At 36.8% G+C, this 20,400-nt stretch overlaps 1 protein-coding gene across 2 annotated transcripts in view; it reads left to right on the plus strand.

The window, feature by feature from the left end:
• Positions 1-20,400, plus strand: part of ASXL3 (ASXL transcriptional regulator 3) — a 124,081-nt gene that overhangs the window by 93,325 nt on the left and 10,356 nt on the right. For both annotated transcript variants that reach the window (XM_070747706.1, XM_070747707.1), the window contains one exon: positions 4,716-4,879. In XM_070747706.1, the coding sequence (XP_070603807.1) occupies positions 4,716-4,879 (164 nt within the window). The remainder of the gene's footprint in view (positions 1-4,715; positions 4,880-20,400) is intronic.

The raw sequence follows: 20,400 nt of genomic DNA on the forward strand, positions 1-20,400 counted from the left end.
GCTGCCCCAAGCTCGCGCGCGCCGCCCGCCCGCCCACGCTGTTGCCGGCTCCGCTTCCCAGCTGGGAAGCGGAGCTAGGCTGCCCCAAACTCGGGCGCGCCGCCCGCCCACGCTGTTGCCGGCTCCGCTTCCCAGCTGGGAAGCGGAGCTAGGCTGCCCCAAGCTCGCGCGCGCCGCCCGCCCACGCTGTTGCCGGCTCCACTTCCCAGCTGGGAAGCGGAGCTAGGCTGCCCCAAGCTCGCGCGCGCCGCCCGCCCGCCCACGCTGTTGCCGGCTCCGCTTCCCAGCTGGGAAGCGGAGCTAGGCTGCCCCAAGCTCGCGCTCCAGCCCACCGCCGCTGGGGTCTTACCGGGGCAAGAGGGGGAAGACCCAGGGAAGCCTCTGCCCGGCGGGGAAACTCCACCATCTACGCATGCGTGGAAGGGCACGCATGCGCAGATGGTGGAGTTTACTTCCGGGTTGAAAACTAGCGAAATAGCCCTTTCGCGATCCTTGAGGACGCGAAACTCGAGGGTTCACTGTATTGTACTTTTGTTCAAATAGGGACATTTTCCTTTCCTCTAATTTGTTTTAACTGAATACATTTTTAATATAAATGGGTGAGTTCTATGCAAAAACAGGCTTTCAAAACTACAGAATTCAGCTTCTTGAGAAACATAACTGTTTCAAAAAGATTTTTTTTCTAATAGTCAACGATTTCTGAGAATGGTTATATAATGTTGATGGGATCAGGAGAACTGGCTCAGGTCTCCACATAATCATAGAGACCATTTGCCCCTTTTTGTGCCCAATTGTTATTATCTTTTGAACTACAGACTGTGTAGTGACTGTAAGATAAATGTCACTCCTCCCCATCCCTATTCCACATGTGTGTAGCACCTTGACATCTTGCAGGAAAGATAGATTACAAATGTATTAAATCAGTACATCAATAAATCTCAAAACTCAGGGTTAAATAGCATTTCTGTGGGCTCGATGATGTCTTCATGTTTAGCTATTATTAAATACTAGAATTATTACCTCATGAGACAGCCTGATGGTATATGATACCACTATTCTGTTTAAGCTAAGCATTTCTGCTCAGGTTCTTGCAATATAAGCTGTCTTTAGTTCCATGAAGGACAGAAGAAGGAAAATTAGTGCATCTAATAAATTATTTTAAAAGTTAAATTAAGCGTATTTCCTGAGTTTTTATTGTTTACATTATTGAGAGAATAGGGTTTTAATGGACACAAAATTTTGATTTTGTTTTAAGATTCTGTGCTTTCCAAGCCCCAACTTTTAATTTGCATCTTGGAATTGCATAAATAGGACTTAAAAAAAAACTTTTTAAAACAAGGAAAATGTTTCCATTGGGAACATTTACTATGCCTGATTTTTAATTCTATTTATTTTTAAGTTCTGTTTTTAACATTTCAGCTTTTGAAAATTAAAAATAAATGAATTCAGGTTTTACTGAAATCCCTGTTACTTCCAGTGTAGACAACAGTGATCATAACATTTCATGTGGCATCTTGTTCCACTGATTGACAGCTTACATAATTATGATGTTCTTTCTGAAACCCGGTTTACTTCCTTTATTTTTTTAACTCATGGCTTCTGGATCTGATCTCTAAGGTAATAGAGGATAAGTTTGCTCCTGTGTGGCAAATTTTCAGGCATTTACAGTCCGCTATGCTGTTCGCCCTCAGTCACCTTTTCCCTAAAATATAAGCATATTCTTTGACTATTCCTCAGAGACCTTGCTTTCAAAACCCATGACCTTTTCGTAGTCTATCTCTGAATTCACTTCAAGTTGTCACAATCCTTTATGAATTATAGTGTCCAGAACTGCATTCCAATTGAGATCTGATTAGAGTAAAACAATTAACTCCCATGAACCGCATTGTCTCATATTTTTGCTAGTGAATCCCAAGATAGAATTTGTCTTTTAAAAGTTTCAGTACATGGCTAACCATGTTTAACTTGTGGTTGGTAAGATCAACCAGATTCTTTTCACATATATTACTGCAAAATCAGGTCTCCCCCATCCTATATTTGCATCCTATATTTTTCCTCCAACTGTTAAATTCTGCACTGTTTATTTCATGCCACTATTCAGGCTTGGTTAGATATTTTAAAAACTTTCTTTCCTCTGAAATATCGGTCACCAAATCCAATTTTGTGTCATCTGTGAATTTTATAATTATCACTTCAATTCCTTTTTTCAAGTCATTATTATAAATATTAAAACACAGGGTTCAGGATATAATCCTGTTGTGCTTCCCTCCAACCTGCCTTCACTTGAAGGTTATGAACTTCTACTCTTTTGGGATACAAAATAATGGTCTGATTCTTTTCTATACCTCCTCCCCTGGAGATTATGAATTCAAGGATAACATGACCAATTTTCTAAAGCTACCAGGCACCTTTACTACTTCAACTAATTATTTCATGCCAGCGATAATTAGGTCTAGGGTGACAAAGTCTGTTGTTCTTCTTCCATTTTCTGACAAATAAAATTGTCTTCAAGAGAAGACAAACTGTTGTTGGATCTCTGATTTTTAGCCGCGCTAGATTCCCAGCTGATGTCATTATAATTAAAATCTTTACTGTTGGTCTTTGAAAAAATTGTAAACTGATATGAATGCTACATCCATAACTTCAGCCAGCTAAGGTGATCTGTAATACATTTTCAATATCTTTCTTTCTTCCTTCTGTCTCATTTTATTCTTGTACAAATGCTTTCAGTAGAACATTTATGCCCTGATTACTGAATTTCTACATAATTGATTGATTGATTTGATTTGTTGGATTTATATGCCGCCCATCTCCGCAAACTCCGGGCGGCTCACAACAAGGTAAAAACAATACATAATAACAAATCCAATACCCACCAATCCCATTACAATTTAAGCTAAAAAATTCATTAAAAAGAACCCCAGAATATTAAAAAACAAGCACACAATCAATCTAACACCAAAACAACATGGGCAAGGGGGAGATGTTTCAGTTCCCCCATGCCTGACGGCAGAGGTGGGTTTTAAGGAGTTTGCGAAAGGCAAGGAGGGTGGGGGCAATCCTAATATCAGGGGAGCTGGTTCCAGAGGGTCAGAGCCGCCACAGAGAAGGCTCTTCCCTGGGTCCCGCCAGACGGCATTGTTTAGTCGATGGGACCCAGAGAAGGCCAACTCTGTGGGACCGAAGCGGTCGCTGGGATTCGTGCGGCAGAAGGCGGTCCCGGAGATATTCTGGTCCGGTGCCATGAAGGGCTTTATAGGTCATAACCAACACTTTGAATTGTGACCGGAAACTGATCGGCAACCAATGCAGACTGCGGAGTGTTGGAGTGATATGGGCATACTTAGAGAAGCCCATAATTGCTCTCGCAGCTGCATTCTGCACGATCTGAAGTTTCCGAACACTTTTAAAAGGTATCCCCATGTAGAGAGCATTACAGTAGGTGAGCCTCGAGGTGTGAGTGACTGTGAGCAATGACTCCCGGTCCAAATAGCGCCGCAACTGGCGCACCAGGCCAACCTGGGCAAACGCATATTTTTCCTTTACATACATTGCCTCTTCTCTCCCCATTGGGAGATCTGTTTGTTTGTTTGTTTGTTTGTTTGTTTATTTGTTTATTTATTTATTTATTTATTTATTTATTTATTTATTTATTTATTTATTTATTTATTTATTAGATTTGTATGCCGCCCCTCTCCGTAGACTCGGGGCGGCATACGTGTTCCTTATGAATAAATTGTAGTCTTCATGTGCTATGTGCTAGGCATAAGTGGAAACCATTATATTCTGTTTTTGTGATTGTCTTGTTAATTTAGGATCCCACTTCTCCCTATTTATTTTCCATTTTTTATGTATAAATGTAGAAACAATTGAGATTTTTGTCTGGCAGTGGCTACTGGACTATCTGTGTTACTCTAAGCTCCTACTGGCCTCCTACTTTTCTTTTTCTGGCTTATTTTCTTAGCTTTAAGGCTTGGGTGCATATTTGTTCCTCAACTCTTGCCACTCTTCCCTTCTTAGTTTACTGATGAGTTAAGTATGGTACCTACTCTAGCAGTTCTTCATGAAGGTCAATTGAGACCACTGTAATAAAATACAAGGTTATTTCAGCAATACAATCTGTGTAGTGGATTATTGACTCCAGTATCCAGTTTTGTCTTCTGTTTCTCCTTGGTTCTTACTATACCAACGCAAAGATGAAAATGTAGATTAAAAAAAAGATCAATTCATAGCTTTACAATGTGTTAATGGCTTTAGTTCCTTCATGAAAGTGTATAAAATACAATTTATAATGTAGTATGATCTTTGCTGGTTTCTATTTTAAAACAGCTTTTATTGCAAGTTTATAACACATTTTATTGGTTTCTAACACATTTTGCCTAGCAACTGATTTTAACAGCATAGTTTGATGAAATAATGAGACTGGAAGTTAACTCATTTTCTATAGTTAGGTAGTTCTATCTATAAAATAAAGCACCAACATTATTTTGATAATATGAAAAGAGGAAACAAAAATACTATACACATATAAAAGGAAGTGTGGGATGTACAGTATTGAAGTATACTTTCAAAAGTGTTGGGAAAGAAAGTCTTCTTCTCCTTGGCGTGGATAGATGCTATACTATATGAAATGTAAATGTTTTTAATTTTATTAAATGTACCTATGCCACTCCCATTTGTAATAGAGTTAAAATGTTTTTATTTGTTTAATCCAGGACACTTGAAATGGACCAAAGCCGAGGACATTGATATAGAAACACCAGGATCTATTCTTGTGAATACCAACTTGAGGGCTTTAATAAACAAACACACATTTCTTTCATTACCTCAGCATTTCCAACAATACCTCCTGCTTTTACTTCCAGAAGTAGATAGGCAGGTGAGTAAAAAAAATTGTATACTTCATAGTGCTTTCATAGTAAATCTTTTTCAATACCTTGATTAATACTGAGTGACATTAGTGTTTCTGCACAACAAGTTATGGAAATTGCTCTGATGGACAGTAGCTGAAAAAAAATCAAGTATGTTTTAGGTGAAAAGGTCCATCAGACTGTTTTTGCCGTGACAGCAAAAGATGAACTATCTTCCAGATTGTTATGTTTGTGACCCAAGCAAGGTAGATGAATCACTTTTCCTGTCATTTCATCCCAAGGCATACCTGAAACATCTATTAATACCCATTTCCCTAAAGCCTTAACCTTAACATTACCAAGCATTAAACCTTAATGTCCATTTCCCCACTTAATTTAGCTGCTTGGCTTCTCATTTCATTGAGAGGAAATATTTGCAAACCAATCACGTTAGTTTCATAAAGAGCTAGATAAGCTGCTATTTGAGATATGCAAGTTTTTATAAATTATTAGAGTTTGTTTTACAGTTCTTTCAATCTTAGATCATAGTATCAATAGAGTCATTAATTAACAATGGACACTTTTGGACACAAAGCCATTAGCTTTCAACTTATTTGTTTAAATTTAGTGAACCTCTTGTGGGTATTACTCTGTCAGAACACTATATAACGGAAGGCTCATTTGTAAATTAATATTTCTCTCCACAAGAATGAAAAATGTCTCGTAAGGAGAAAGGACCTGCTCCAGAGCTAAGAAGGCAATCTCCAAATGCTCTCCTGCCTCCACACAATGTTCCCCATATTGAAAGAATCGGTAGACAAACTAATTCCCTAGAAGATAACCCCCTTGTTCTTTACCCTGCTCTTTTGTATTATATAGTATTTGGCTGTATCCCACTTTCCTGTTCTGTCCCTAAGATTCCTTCTGTAAGTCGTGTATGGACCTGTTGTATTTTCCACTAAGACAGGAACAGCCCTCGTGGGACTTTATCCTGAATATTTATTCAGGATCACTTCTACCCACTGCTTTTGTGCTATTTTGAACAATTAAAGAGTGGAGAGAGTGTGGGGTTAAAAAAAGAAAATATCTAAATCACCTTTAGGGAAGAAAATGACATCCTATTAGATCTTTTCCTTTAAGATTAGCAGACTTTAATAATGACATGCAGATATGACAGTATTCTTGACTTAAGAGAAAACATCAATGGTAAACTTATACCAAAACAAATGAATAGAATAAAATATTTTCAGAAATTTCTAAGATGAGAGTCAGATAAAGGGAAAACCCTCTGCCCATGCTACTTTGTTATACAGACCTCTTGATCTGGAAGGCAAAAGAGATTGCCACCACAGGGATTTTTTTATCTCCATCTCTCATGTTATAAGATATGGTAAATTATTTGAAGAGTTAGATCCATAGTTTTCATCCATGGAATATATCAATAGATATATGAAATTGGTTTTCGATACTTAAATTATCTTCACAATCAAGAAGAAACAAAACTCTAGAGTGATGCAATGATTCCCCAATGACTTTACAACAATGTAAAGTTGAGGCACCTCTTAGGCACAAGTGACCATATAAATACATGTAGAGTTCAAGTTAACTACTTTATTGTATCCTGCCTCTAATACAAGAAATCTACCTACACTGCTTATCTTACTTTGGAAACATAAATATAAGGTTCCAAGGAGTTGGGATCTGTATATGTGTGTTTGAGTCTAGATCTCTTGGAGGCTATACAATGATTTAAGACTAATTTCCTAATTGATTCCTCCTCCATGCCTGGTTGATTATTTCCCAACAGCATCATGTCTATTGCACGTCTCATTCATTGCTACTGTTCTGATTACCATTCAGTAGATTTTTTTCAGAATCATTGGAAGTTGGATGTCATATAAAATATATAAAAATAAGAGTTATAATTTTGATTGGTGGGACAGTCAGCCAAATGTTTAGACTGATTTGGCATTTTTGTCCACCTGTCAAGTTCTTCCCAAGAACTTGGGATAGACAGATGTTTTTGTTTAATGATGTTAAAAAGTATTGTCACAGAGTGTAAACAGTCTCAAATAAAGCTGATTTTTGCAATTGACTGACAGTAATTTTGTAAACTCTGATGGTGTTCAAGTGCTGCTCTATTGGTTTTGGGATTACACCCAAGATTTCACCCTGTTGGTACTATCTTTGCTTTTGTTTGCCATAGTCGTTCTACTTTTATTTACAGGTCTTTGTATTTTTTGAATTTTCTCAAGTAATTTTGCTTCCTCCAAGTACTGCCATGTCATTATCCTGACTTTTTTTTTGCCTTTCTTATCAACAATTGTTAAAGTGTGGGGTGTGGGGTGGCAGGTGTATTTCTCCATTTGAATTCTAAAGTCTCAGAGTATTTTAGCTTCTTCAATTTTCTATGGCTATATCCCTCTGTCATCAATTTTTTTTCTCTTGAATCCATTTTATTTTGTCCTTCACAAAATTCTGGTATCTCACAATAAGTTAGAATAAGTTAGAATAGGTTTATATTTGCACTTGTATATAAGATACTTCTTGGGCCGAGATACACAAAGGTGTTTCAGGACATAACCTGGGTTTCTATCTATTCCATATAATTAATATGGCACATCTAACATAATGCTTTTTAAATCCACATTAGCCCTGACTTTGACGTGCCACAGACATCCATGCCACTCAAATCTCAGGTCATGTCCTTCTAACTCCAAAACCTTTCATTTCTCAGTAACATCCAGCCTTTCACCCAAGTCAAACAACAAGCTGCAAAATACAATTTCAAATCATATAAACATTTCCCTTTGCATCTTATAACAGCCTATATTTAACTTGTAGCTCTTTCCTCTACCACACAAATTTAGTTATATCTTTCTGCACTGTTTAAATGGTGCATCAGTTGTCAGATATTGTCTGAAACAAAAACATCATTCTACAGAAGGCATTTATTTTTATCACAGAAATTCATCCCAGCAATGACAGTTGTAATTCTTTCAATCTTAAACTATCTTTTTAACTTCATCCCATGTCTTAAGATAGTTATTTTGAAATAACATGCAATTCATATTTGTCATAGTGATATTCAGATATTTTACCTGCTGTCAATCTTAAAGCCCCTTTTATTCATCAATTCTGTTTGATCTTCCAGTTTCACAGTTCTTGTTAACATCTTCCTATTTTGTTTATTAATCTTAAAACCTACTAATGCACCAAAATCTTTTAATTCCCATTAATATTTTATTTATTAATTAAATTTGTATGCCGCCCATTCCCAAAGGACTTTTATTTCCCTTTAAAGGATCTTTCATAATCAACTCCAAATAATCTGCAAAAGCCCTTAACATAAATTTATTTTAAAATCATTAATCCCACAATTCCCTCGTCTTGTCTTACATCTCTATTCAGTATTTCAAGAATCAAAATGAAGAAGAGAAAAGACAATGAATGTCCCTTTATTATTTGCAGCCCAATTCCAATTGTTTTCTGCATCTTAGAAAGTTAATACAGATATTTTTTATTATGTTCTCAAAATACTCCAAAATGTCCAACCCATTTATAAACATAATCATTTATGTTTAATTGACTTTTAAATAAAAACCCACATCGATCCTCTTGAATAAATTTCTGCAAAATTATTTTCAGCTTCTCAGCTGGAATTGTTGTGAACTACTTGTAGTCATTATTAAATAATGATATGGGCCTATAGCTTCTTATTAAAATAAAATATAGTTCAGTAGTCAATTTCTTTGAAATCCAAATCATGTCTATTCTTGAAAAGAATCTACAGTATATCTTTCAGAAAAATAGGCATAATTCTTGAATTGCCATTTTTCTATCTCCATATATCAAATAGCCCTAAAATTGTCCATCAAATCAGAAAAAAACTTTGATAACTTGTTTTGACTGATTTCAATCTTATTCTCAGAAGTTCTGTCCAGTTGTGGGGCGATCATTCCAATCGTCCAGCAAACACTAAATTTCAGAAGCAACGTACAGTGGTACCTCGAGATACGAGTTTAATTTGTTCCGGACCTGGGCTCTTAAGTCGAGCAGCTCTTATCTCGAACGACTTTTCCCCATAGGAATTAATGTAAATAATTTTAATTGGTTCCAGCCCTCAAAAAACTCACAAAGTTAGTCTAAATTATGCAGAAAGACATGTTTTTAATGAAGAAATGTACATGTACATATAAATGAATAATGAAGTTTCTTTCACTTAACTTGTAAACTTTCTTAAACTTTTAAATTTACATATGTTCAACTTCTCTGCCACCCAATCCTGTAGGACAGAGGTCCCCAACCCTTTTTGCACCAGGGACCGGCTTTAAGCGATCAAGAGAGGAATGGGTGAATGAATGGACGGAGGGTGGGAAGGAAGGAAGGAAAGAGGGAAGGGACAGGAACAGAGGAAGGAAGCAAGGAAACTGAGAGTAAGAGAGGAATGAGTGAAGGGAGGGAGGGAGGGAAGAAGGTGGGAAGGAGAAAGAAAAGAAGAAATAGAGGAAGGGAAGGTAAAAGAGAGAAAGAAAAAGAGCAAGAAAGAAAGAAAGAAAGGGGGAAGGGACAGGAACAGAGGAAGGAAGCAAGGAAACTTATGAAAGGGGAGAGTAAGAGAGGAATGAGTGAAGGGAGGGAGGGAGGGAAGAAGGTGGGAAGGAGAAAGAAAAGAAGAAATAGAGGAAGGGAAGGTAAAAGAGAGAAAGAAAAAGAGCAAGAAAGCAAGAAAGCAAGAAAGAAAGAAAGCAAGAAAGAAAGAAAGAAAGAAAGAAAGAAAGAAAGAGGGAAGGGACAGGAACAGAGGAAGGAAGCAAGGAAACTTATGAAAGGGGAGAGTAAGAGAGGAATGAGTGAAGGGAGGGAGGGAGGGAAGAAGGTGGGAAGGAGAAAGAAAAGAAGAAATAGAGGAAGGGAAGGTAAAAGAGAGAAAGAAAAAGAGCAAGAAAGAAAGCTGCAAGCACCCCCCCGAGCCCCCCAGGCCGGCTGCAACCTTTTAAAACATGCGCGCCGCTTCGCAGCTGTCTCCTGAAGCCGAATGCGGAAGTTAGCGTTTGGCTTCAGGAGACAGCTCCTTGGCGCTTGTATCTCGAATTTGGGCTTGTAAGTAGAACAAAAATATCTCTCCCCTCCCAGCTCTTATCTCGAGTTGCTCTTAAGTAGAGCAGCTCTTATGTCGGGGTTCCACTGTATATTACTTTTTCCACTTTGTAAAATAATAGTTTGTTCTCATTTGGGAAATATATTCTCAGTGTCAAAGTCTTAGTTTCTTGCATATTAGCTTCCAGCCTAACAAATCTACCATGCTCATTGGTCAATATAAGTTCTGCGTTTAGTTAGGAAAGTACAGTACATACAAAACAATTCCATATTTAATTTTAATTTAATTTCTCTTTTAAGGGGAATTTGCTCCATTTATATTCCACCTTAACCATTTGTAATCTATAACAAGCCATTTTTTTTAAATTGGAGCCTCGGTGGCACAGTGGTTAGAATGCAGTAATGCAGGCTACTTCTGCTGCCTGCGGGCTGCCTGCAATTTGGCAGTTCAAATCCCACCAGGCTCAAGGTTAACTCAGCCTTCCATCCTTCCGAGGTTGGGGAAATGATGACCAAAATTGTTGGGGGCCATATGCTGCCTCTGTAAACTGCTTAGAGAAGGCTGTAAAGCACTGTAAAGCAATATATAAATCTAAGTGCTCTTGCTATTTGTAGCACCTCATTCAGGATCTCCCCTTTCAATTTTCTTTTGGAGTGTCCAATGACAGTTCCATTTAAATCTCTCCAATTCTTCTTTGAATTTTATTTTATTTGAAATTCCCTTGCCTTTTGGAAAGAATTCAGTAAAATACTCTGCTGTTTAAAAATAATCACACCCTCTAATACATGTCATTGACATGGAATCATTTTGTGTTGTAATCACTCAGTCAAAAAACAATATTTTTTTTCTCTTACACAAAATTTGAATATGTATTTATTTAGGAACAATGATATCTGTATTATCAATTTTCAATTTTGTATTAAAATACTGCTGCAAAACTTGATTCTTTGTCTTCTTCCTGATAAATTCCATCAAGACATCCCTTGAAACATTTCTTATTCTCACAAGTTTTGTATTTATTTTACATAGTTTATCACTTTCTGCCTTTGTATACTCATCCCAATCAAAATTTTTTGCTAAGACTTTAATAAGCTTTTATCTAATATCTTCATCAGAATCCTCTGGAATTGCTCTAAAATCTCAAACAAAATCCCTTCTCTCTGAATTCTAATACAGTCAGATTATCTAATTATCTTCCAAGTTTATGATTATAACTTTTCTTTTATGTACCAATATTTCCACTTTGTCATTGATTTGTTACCTCTCTAAACACTTGTTTTACAAAGCTTTTCATCATACTAATTTATTCTTTCATATCCTCTTTCATCCTTACAAAACTTTCACTATTTTTTTCAGATACTGTCAATTTAGAATCAAGTAATGCAATTAATTTATTTCCAGTTGCTCAAACATTTTCTGAAGCAAACCTGGTGTAATTTCTCTTTCTGCAAATTCTGTAATCCCCTCTAATGTTTGCTTGTATGTGTTTGTGTGTGTTTCCATTACAGGTAGTCCTTCATTTACAATTAATAATAATAATAATAATTTATTATTTATTATTTATTTATATGCCACCCCTCTCCGAGGACTTGGAACGGCTCAACATAATAGGTACAATAAAATACAAATCCAATATAAACTATATTAAAAACCCCATTATTATAAAAAACAATTCTAAAAATAGTCATACCAATCTCATATGTTGAGTCAGGAAAGGTAAGGGAGAAATCAATACCCCCATGCTTGGCGGTATAGATGGGTCTTCAACATCTTATGGAAGACAAGGAGGGTGGGGGCAATTTGAATCTTAGGGAGGAGTTGATTCCAGAGGGCCGGGGCCACCACAGAGAAGGCTCTTACCCTAGGTCACACCAGATGACATTGTTTAGTCGACAGGACCTGGAGAAGGACGACTCTGTGGGACCTAATCGGCCACTGGAATTCGTGCAGCAGAAGGCGGTCCCATAGGTATTCTGGTCCGATGCCATGTAGGGCTTTATAGGTCATTACCAACACTTTGAATTGTGACAATTTGTGGCTTAATTATTATTTGAAGTTACAATAGATTCCCCAAAAAGGTACTTGTGAACCAAGTTCAAAGTTCTGATGCCTATCCACCTATAGTCTACAGAGAGGGGCGGCATACAAATCTAAATAATAATAATAATAATAATAATAATAATAATAATAATAATAATAATAATAATGTCATGTGACTGTATTTTAGGCGTTCATCCATCAGCCCATATTTGTGGCTACCTAAAGCAACCTGCAATCTCATGACCACAATTTATGGTATTTTTGCTAGAAACCAGCATTTACTTTTGGTTTATGGCAAAAATATCCCTCTTACCAAACAGTGAGTTCACCGAACAACAAACGTTTATCTAAATGAGACAGCAACAACCAAAAATCTTTTTAGTCTCTCTCTCTTTCTCTCTCTTTCTCTTTCTCTTGGTTCGCTTATGCCAAATCAAAGTTGACAAAGTCAAGTCGCGTGCCTATCAATAGAAAGACAGAAAATGAATGAATGAACAATCCAATTTCCCAGTCCCACTTATTCTGTGAGAGAGCATTTCAATTTCAATTCAACAACCATAGGCAATACTTTTAAACTAAACTCAGTGAGTATATAGACCAAGGCATTTATGGATTCCTAGCTGCTCTCATATAAAATATTGTGCCTAAAACAAGCTGTCCTCGAAAAGTACATAAGCTGAAGCTATCAAAAGACAAAAGACAACTATCTATGCTGAACTCCTGGTGAAAAGTTAGCCTATAAATCTAACAAATCAAACCACAAACAACCCTTCCAGATCAAAGTTTTGTAATGAAACAAAAGTAGGAGAACATATAATCTTTCTTTTTTGCCATTTTTCAATATCTCTGGCCTTTAGAAGACTAAGAATATTCAAATGTTCCTTATTGCCCCAGATTCTTTCTAAACACAGATAAGCCATGAAATAATAGGGGGAAGTTCCTGGATCTGTTTTTCTTATCAGACCCAACTCTATATTTAAAAAAAACAACAACTATAAAGTATTTCTGACCTGCCTGCCATTCTAAAACCTTTATTGTCCTTCTAAATGTTGACCTACCAGTTTATTTTTCACAAAGTTGACATTCAGAGATGAATTAAATCAATTAATGAAAGGGCTGCTTATTTTACTATTAAAGATGGAGTCCATGGAATCCTCCACCTTGCAGTGAAGAACTCACCTAAATTAATCTGCTAACATGGAAAATTTTAAAAACCCTTTGCTGACTCTTGTATTTGCCCTGGAAGCTGAATAACGCACGGACACAGAACTGGATTTAAATATGGGTCACTTTATTGATATAATAATTAAACAGCATTTAAAAGACCTGCAGAGGTAAAAGACAAAGTGGGGTGGAATCCCTGTAAAACCTTTCTAAACAGCTATGGGTGAAGCTCTTTACTGAGCAAGGGGAAGGTTCCCCCTGGCCTTTCCCTTGCTTTCTACCACACCACTTGACATGTGTTGGTCATGACCTTTAAAGCCCTCCATGGCATGGGACCAGATTACCTCCGGAACCGCCTGCTACCGCACGAATCCCAGCGACCGATAACGTTCCACAGAGTTGGCCTTCTCCGGGTCTCGTCGACTAAACAATGTCGTTTGGCGGGCCCCAGGGGAAGAGCCTTCTCTGTGTCGGCCCCGGCCCTCTGGAACCAACTCCCCCTGGAAATTAGAACTGCCCCCACCCTCCCTGTCTTTCATAAACTACTCAAGACTCATTTATGCTGCCAGGCATGGGGGATTTAAAATATTCCTTCCCCCTAGGCCATTGCAAGTTATGCATGGTATGTTTGTGTGTATGTCTGGTTTTATTATAAGGGTTTTTAGTTGCTTTATTAAATGGATTGTTACATGCTGTTTTTATCATTGTTGTTAGCCGCCCCGAGTCTGCGGAGGGGGGCGGCATACAAACCCAATAAATGATGATGATGATGATGATGATGATGATGATGATGATGTGGGCAGGCTCACCCCAGTTCCCCCTTCAGGGTCCTGACATAGTTGAGCCTCAATGCCCCCCCCTCTCCATAACTCAGGCCTGCCAATTGGCAACCTTAACACACCAATAAATACCTATAAATATAGGGAGGGTGGGCGGGTGCTTCCAACGAAGATCACAAGGGGAAGCTGCCAGGGTCGGGGCAGCTATCCACCTGGATAGGCCAGCGCTTGCCTGGATAGGCCCCATGGATAGGCCAGCGCTTGCCTGCGCCAAGCCTATCAGCTGTTTGGGGGCGAGCTCGTGCTTTCACCCGAGCTCGCCCCCACCATGTGACGGAGCCCATGCTTCCTGGCTCCTTTGACAAACTGGGCTGCCACGTAAAATTGCTTGCCCTCGATTCTCATAATATACTCAATGATATCTGTTTAATCTCTTGTGCCCTCCCAAAATGGTTTATATCTTTCCATATATGTGATCTATTACTTCCCTGACCATTTCATATTAAATTTCTTAGATTTCTTGTCCCAAATATTGTGCTCCCAGTTTTGATTTCCAGGGGCTTCTCACGTGTTCTCTCAGGATCAATAGCCACTCTTGATCTAGAACCACCTAAAATAACACTACTTTCATATATTTTTTTACCCTGATGACACTTAAGGCTAGATGAGAAAGTTGAGAAATGGGTTGCACATCATCTTCTATCATTAACCCTTGAGTAAGGTGTTGTCTATTGGAATATTGCTATCAGCTAGCAAAGCAAAAAAGGTCTTTGATTATAGAGTCTAAATTTAGAAATAAAACTGGTTTACTTTTTGGTCTGCCATGGTACCAGTTAATGTAATGGACAGATGTTATGGTTTCCAAAAAAAGAGCTAGGACATGATTAATGCCCAATTCTCCATTAGAAAAATGAGGTGTCAACTTTTAAAATACTTTTATGGTTGGGTAATGGAGAACATTTATTTATATCCCTTTTTAATAAAAAAAAATCTCTGACTTACTATAATGAAAAATTATTTAAGCTGTTGGCTGCAAACCAAAATATGCAGAAAAAAGCTTTATTTTCTTTATTCCGGCACTTCTCCCCAATCCCTCTTTTTATGCTTGTTGCAAAGAGTAACCTGTTCTTCCAGTAAGCTGATGGATCTTTTGCTTCTACTTTTCTGAATTGCGGCTGTTACATTTAACAAATTGGTTTGCAGTTCAATTTTCTTTTGCTTCTCTTGGGAAGATACATTCTTGATTACCTGCAGTTTTTCTTAGACACACTGTTTACATACTTTATAGTCTTTTAACACACTGGAATTGTTTACACAACCTCTGTATATAGAGATAGAATATAAAACTAGGTTACCTCGAAGTTTTGTCACAAGAGCAGCATATTCATTTGCAGTTTGGGGTTTATAATTTAGGACAAACACAGATTTATAAGCAGAATGCCTTTAATTCAAGACCTTAAAGGAAAATATTTAAGGCAGTAAATGTTAATAAATCTCACCAGGAAAGAATCAAACAGAGCAGACAATGTTAGTCTAAATAGCTTAATGACCCGATTCAGTAAATTTCACCTACCATGAGTAACAGTCTGGATAAGAGTTGTAACAATCGCACATTCATTTTGTGATAGTCAGTGATGGGCTCCTGCTGTATGGTCAGATACACAGAACCGGTAGAAAAAAATAGATTTTTTTTCTTTTTTTCCCTTCTGGGCTCTGGGTATGTTTTTCCTATCACAGGAAATGAGGTTAAATGTGTATAATTTTAGAAGAGCTCTCTCTCTCTCTCTCTCTCTCTCTCTCTCTCTCTCTCTCTCTCTCTCTCTCTCTCTCTCTCTCTCTCTCTCTGTACATACACATACAGTTTATATAGTAGATAATGTGCTTTTTTGTGTGCCTTTGTGTAATATGTAAGTACACACATGGCCTATATACATAGAATTAATATATTTTGGATGTTCAGCAATAGTAAATAGATAGGGAAATTGTATCTCTTTGAGGCAAGGAGAGGCAAGGCGCCCTAACCCTAACCCAAACCCTTGATGTGAGCGACATCAAGTTGGCCACCTTTAAGCCAGTCACATGACCTTTAAGCCACCCCCTGGTCATATGATCATCAAGCCACTCCCACCTAGTCATATGGCCAGCAAGCCACACCCATAAAACAAATCACGCCCACAGTGTGGTAGTAAATTTTTTTTGCAGCCCTTCACTGGATACAGTATTTAGCTGCATTGTTTCTATACCAGAACATCAAATTCTTATGCATAGTATATGAATTGGCTTAGTATATGAAAAGTGCTTAGTAAATAAGCACTTTTTGTATTTTCAAAGCTAGATTTAAATCTGTGCTATTGCATAGTCACCATGCCAATCTCAGTATATTCTGATGATTCTGTAGCTTAATATTTTGAAACATTCATTTAGTTCTCTGTTGCAACATACATATGGTATTATATGGTCCAATATTTCTTCAATTTCATTTAGTTATAGCCAGTGGAAGTTGAAATTTCTGAGATACGTTAATCACGACATGTATAGCTAATATATGTATCCCACTAAGCACACATATATTTCTACTCATACATTCTACAAGCAGACACTATATACTATAAATACAAATATTTTCACTTTGAAAATAATGTTTCATTTCCCATTCATAATGTAAAGTATATAATATATATAATTAAACCTCTTTCCACACAAATCCGTATTAATCTCTTTTTTGCATTTCACTTGGTTTTCTCAAATAAAATTCATTCAGGTGGCTAAGGAATGGTTCATCTGGAACCTTAAGGGTAATCCATATTGTCAACTCATCCAGTGTACACCATGTTGAAAAATAACTTCAGTCATTTTCTTGCACTTATTTTGAAGAAGTTTTGGCATTGTGTACAATAGCATTGATGCATCCCTATATTATAGTTGATATTAAGGTTTTCATCAGGATTATTAAACCCCTATTCCTATGGCAATATGAGAAAATTTAAGAATGTTAATTTTCCCATTTTAGAATTATTATTATTTATTGTTATTTATTAGATTTGTATGCCGCCTCTCTCTGGAGACTCAGACCGGCTCACAACATAAAACAGTACAAATCCAATGATTAAAACAATTTTAAAACCCTTAATATAAAAAGCAATCATACATCTCATATAAACCATACATAATGAGCCAGGGTGGCGCAGCAGGTAGAGTGCTGTACTGCAGGCCACTGAAGCTGACTTGTAGATCTGAAGGTCAGCGGTTCAAATCTCATCACCAGCTCAAGGTTGACTCAGCCTTCCATCCTTCCGAGGTGGGTAAAATGACCCGAATTGTGGGGGCAATAGCCTTGCTCTGTTAAAAAAGTGCTATTGCTGACATGTTGTAAGCCGCCCTGAGTCTAAGGAGAAGGACGGCATAAAAATTGAATAAATAAATAAATAAATAAATACATAACATGAAAACAGAGTAACAGTAAAACAGAATCTGTTCTGAGTTTCAACCTAAAAGAAACTCCAGCCTGTATTTGTTTCTGGTATTTCAAGGTACAAAGGGTAACTACACAGTACAGTATACAGTGATACCTCGTCTTACAAACGCCTCATCATACAAACTTTTCGAGATACAAACCCGGGGTTTAAGATTTTTTTGCCTCTTCTTACAAACTATTTTCACCTTACAAACCCACCGCCGCTGCTGGGATGCCCTGCCTCCAGACTTCCGTTGCCAGTGAAGCACCCGTTTTTGTGCTGCTGGGATTCCCCTGAAGCTCCCCTCCATGGGAAACCCCACCTCCGGACTTCCATGTTTTTGTGATGCTGCAGGGGAATCCCAGCATTGCAAAAACGGGTGCTTCGCTGGCAACAGAATTCTGGAGGTGGGGTTTCCCATGGAGGGGAGCCTCAGGGGAATCCCAGCAACACAAAAATGGGCACTTCGGCTGGCAAAAGGGGTGAATTTTGGGCTTGCACGCATTAATCACTTTTCCATTGATTCCTATGGGAAACATTGTTTCGTCTTACAAACTTTTCACCTTAAGAACCTCATCCCAGAACCAATTAAGTTTGTAAGACAAGGTATCACTGTATATTTATACCAGTGGCATATTTGGTTAGGGAAGCTTACCTAATTGCTAAATCTCTTTATAGAAAATGTATCTTTTAGGGATATTGCTCAGTTGAAATATTTGGATATGTTGTGATTTCTACTGGAATGTAATTTATGGAGCAGTTTTCAGTGACCTTTCTAAATTACTTACGGTGCATGGATTTTTGGCTCTGAACATTTTTCTATTAATTTGTTAGCACTTATTACATATTTGAATCTTCTGACTGCCACAATCTTTCTTTGATAGTATGTTTAATTCATATAATTTAATAGTAGTAAAAGCTAAAATCCGAGACTCCAGATTTCTTCATGCCTCAAAAGATGCATTGGGTTAAAATCAAAATTGTAGTGGCCATAGTTCCCTCTAAGCTGAGCAGTGAGCAATCGCTCACTTAAAAATCATCATCAACTCAGAGTTTTCCAAACCTGCCTAGAAGCCGAGAGGGAAAGAGTGAGAGGGAAGGAGAGAGAGAGGAAGAGAGGAAGAGAGAGAAACAGATAGAAAAAAGAGAGGAAGGAAAAGAGAAAGAAAAAGAATGGGAGTAAGGAAGAGAGAAAGAAAATCAAAATCTAGTTTGAAACTAGCTCAACTATTTAAGTGGCATTTTGATATTGATAGAGTTGCCCTATTATGAGCTCACTGTTATAGACACACAGTACAGTATTTTATTTTGAAATTCTCTGAGGCAAAACAGGGTGGGTTTTTAATTTATTTGCTTGTTTGTTTGTTTGTTTGTTTATTTATTTATTTATTTATTTATTATTTCTGTGCCGCCCAGTCCCGAAGGGACTGCCGCTCAGACACTATACTTTTCCGCCCACCCCAAAAAAAAAATTAAAGGGAACACTGGTAGTGGCCACATTTGGATATGAAATGGAGTCACATTTTACACATTGAAAAATAGACTCCTAGGAGATTTGACCAAACTAATAAGCAATGTAATGGTAAACATTCAGCTTTATTTTATCGACTGTCTTAAATACTAAATGATTATTACATTTCTAAAAAAAAAACACATTATAGCTAATCATTTTCTTCATGGCACCTTCCTTTTAAATGTCTGCAAGCAAGTTTTTAAAATAATATTTTCCTCACAAATTTCTAAAAGGCAATAATAATTTAATACTGTCCTATAAAATGGGAAATCAATATTGGATGATAAAATGTTAATTTAGTAAAGTAAGCATTTGATGTTATAAAGCTAAAGCTTTACTATTGTAGTATAATCAAATAATGTTATGTCTACAGCATTACCTCTTACATTAACTATAGAATTACAACCTATAATAACTGAATATTACATTTGAGAAATATTTCTGCTTATCAATTATGTAGAAAGGTTAAGCGGTAGCTTTGTAAAACAGTAATGGTAATATTGGATTGAGCTGCAGGGAGTCAAACAGATAATAGATTTAACTGGTTGAATGCTTCCTAGGGTATTAGCTGTACAGAAAATTTGATCATCTGTAAAACAGTGTATTATTTTAGAAAATCATAAAGATTTTAAGTTTTATAAAATGAAAGCTTACATGGTATAATGTGTATTCCAGCTTCAAAAAAAGTTAATATTTATTGAAGTTTGATATTTTCTTGACTTATGAAAATAACTGGTGTGTTCTATCAAATATGTTTTCCCTTTTAAATATTTTTTTAAAAAACTACTTTTGGCAGTACAAGTTTTTCAGAAAGTGCATGACTGGCAAATAGTAATTTCATTGTGTTAATTGGACAAAATCTGAATTCCAAAATAAGAAGAAAATAACTTTTAAAAACAATTGTTGTTCTGGCTCATTAGCCCTTTGTTTCTATTAGGTAGCATTTCTTGAGAACTGTAAAAATTAATAGTGTATTTCAAAAGTACTTTATTGGCATGTTCGTCCAAATAATTTAATTTTCATGGTTAATTGTCCCTTCTTTGCAACGTAGACTATTGAATTAAGTGTCTATTTAGAAATTTTTACTTTTTCTTTCATTTTCTTTAATTCCTTAATTTATACATGCTCTAAAGATTTAAAAACATTCTGGTGTAATGATTGATCCTGAGCAGAAGTCTTACAAGAAGCTCGTAACCATTACTTTAACTGACAGATTTTTTCTCTATTCTTATTCCTTTTGAAAGCAATATATTTTCTTTAATGTATTTAAATTAAATCATGAGAAATGTGGAATTTTACGATGAAAAATGGATACTTTCATGTTTCAAATGTTTCTAGTGTAAAATGTTATCTGACTTGCAACTCCTAACCTAAAAAGGGATTCAGATGAATGGAGGAAGCTAGAAGCTAAAACTGCCACTTCTTATTTTGGTTTTTCTTAACCATACCTAGTTTGCTATTCACTCTGCAAACTCTAACATAATATTGTGAATGCACA

The sequence above is a fragment of the Erythrolamprus reginae genome, chromosome 3 (genome assembly GCF_031021105.1).
Source record: "Erythrolamprus reginae isolate rEryReg1 chromosome 3, rEryReg1.hap1, whole genome shotgun sequence".
Taxonomy (NCBI): Eukaryota; Metazoa; Chordata; class Lepidosauria; order Squamata; family Dipsadidae; genus Erythrolamprus; species Erythrolamprus reginae.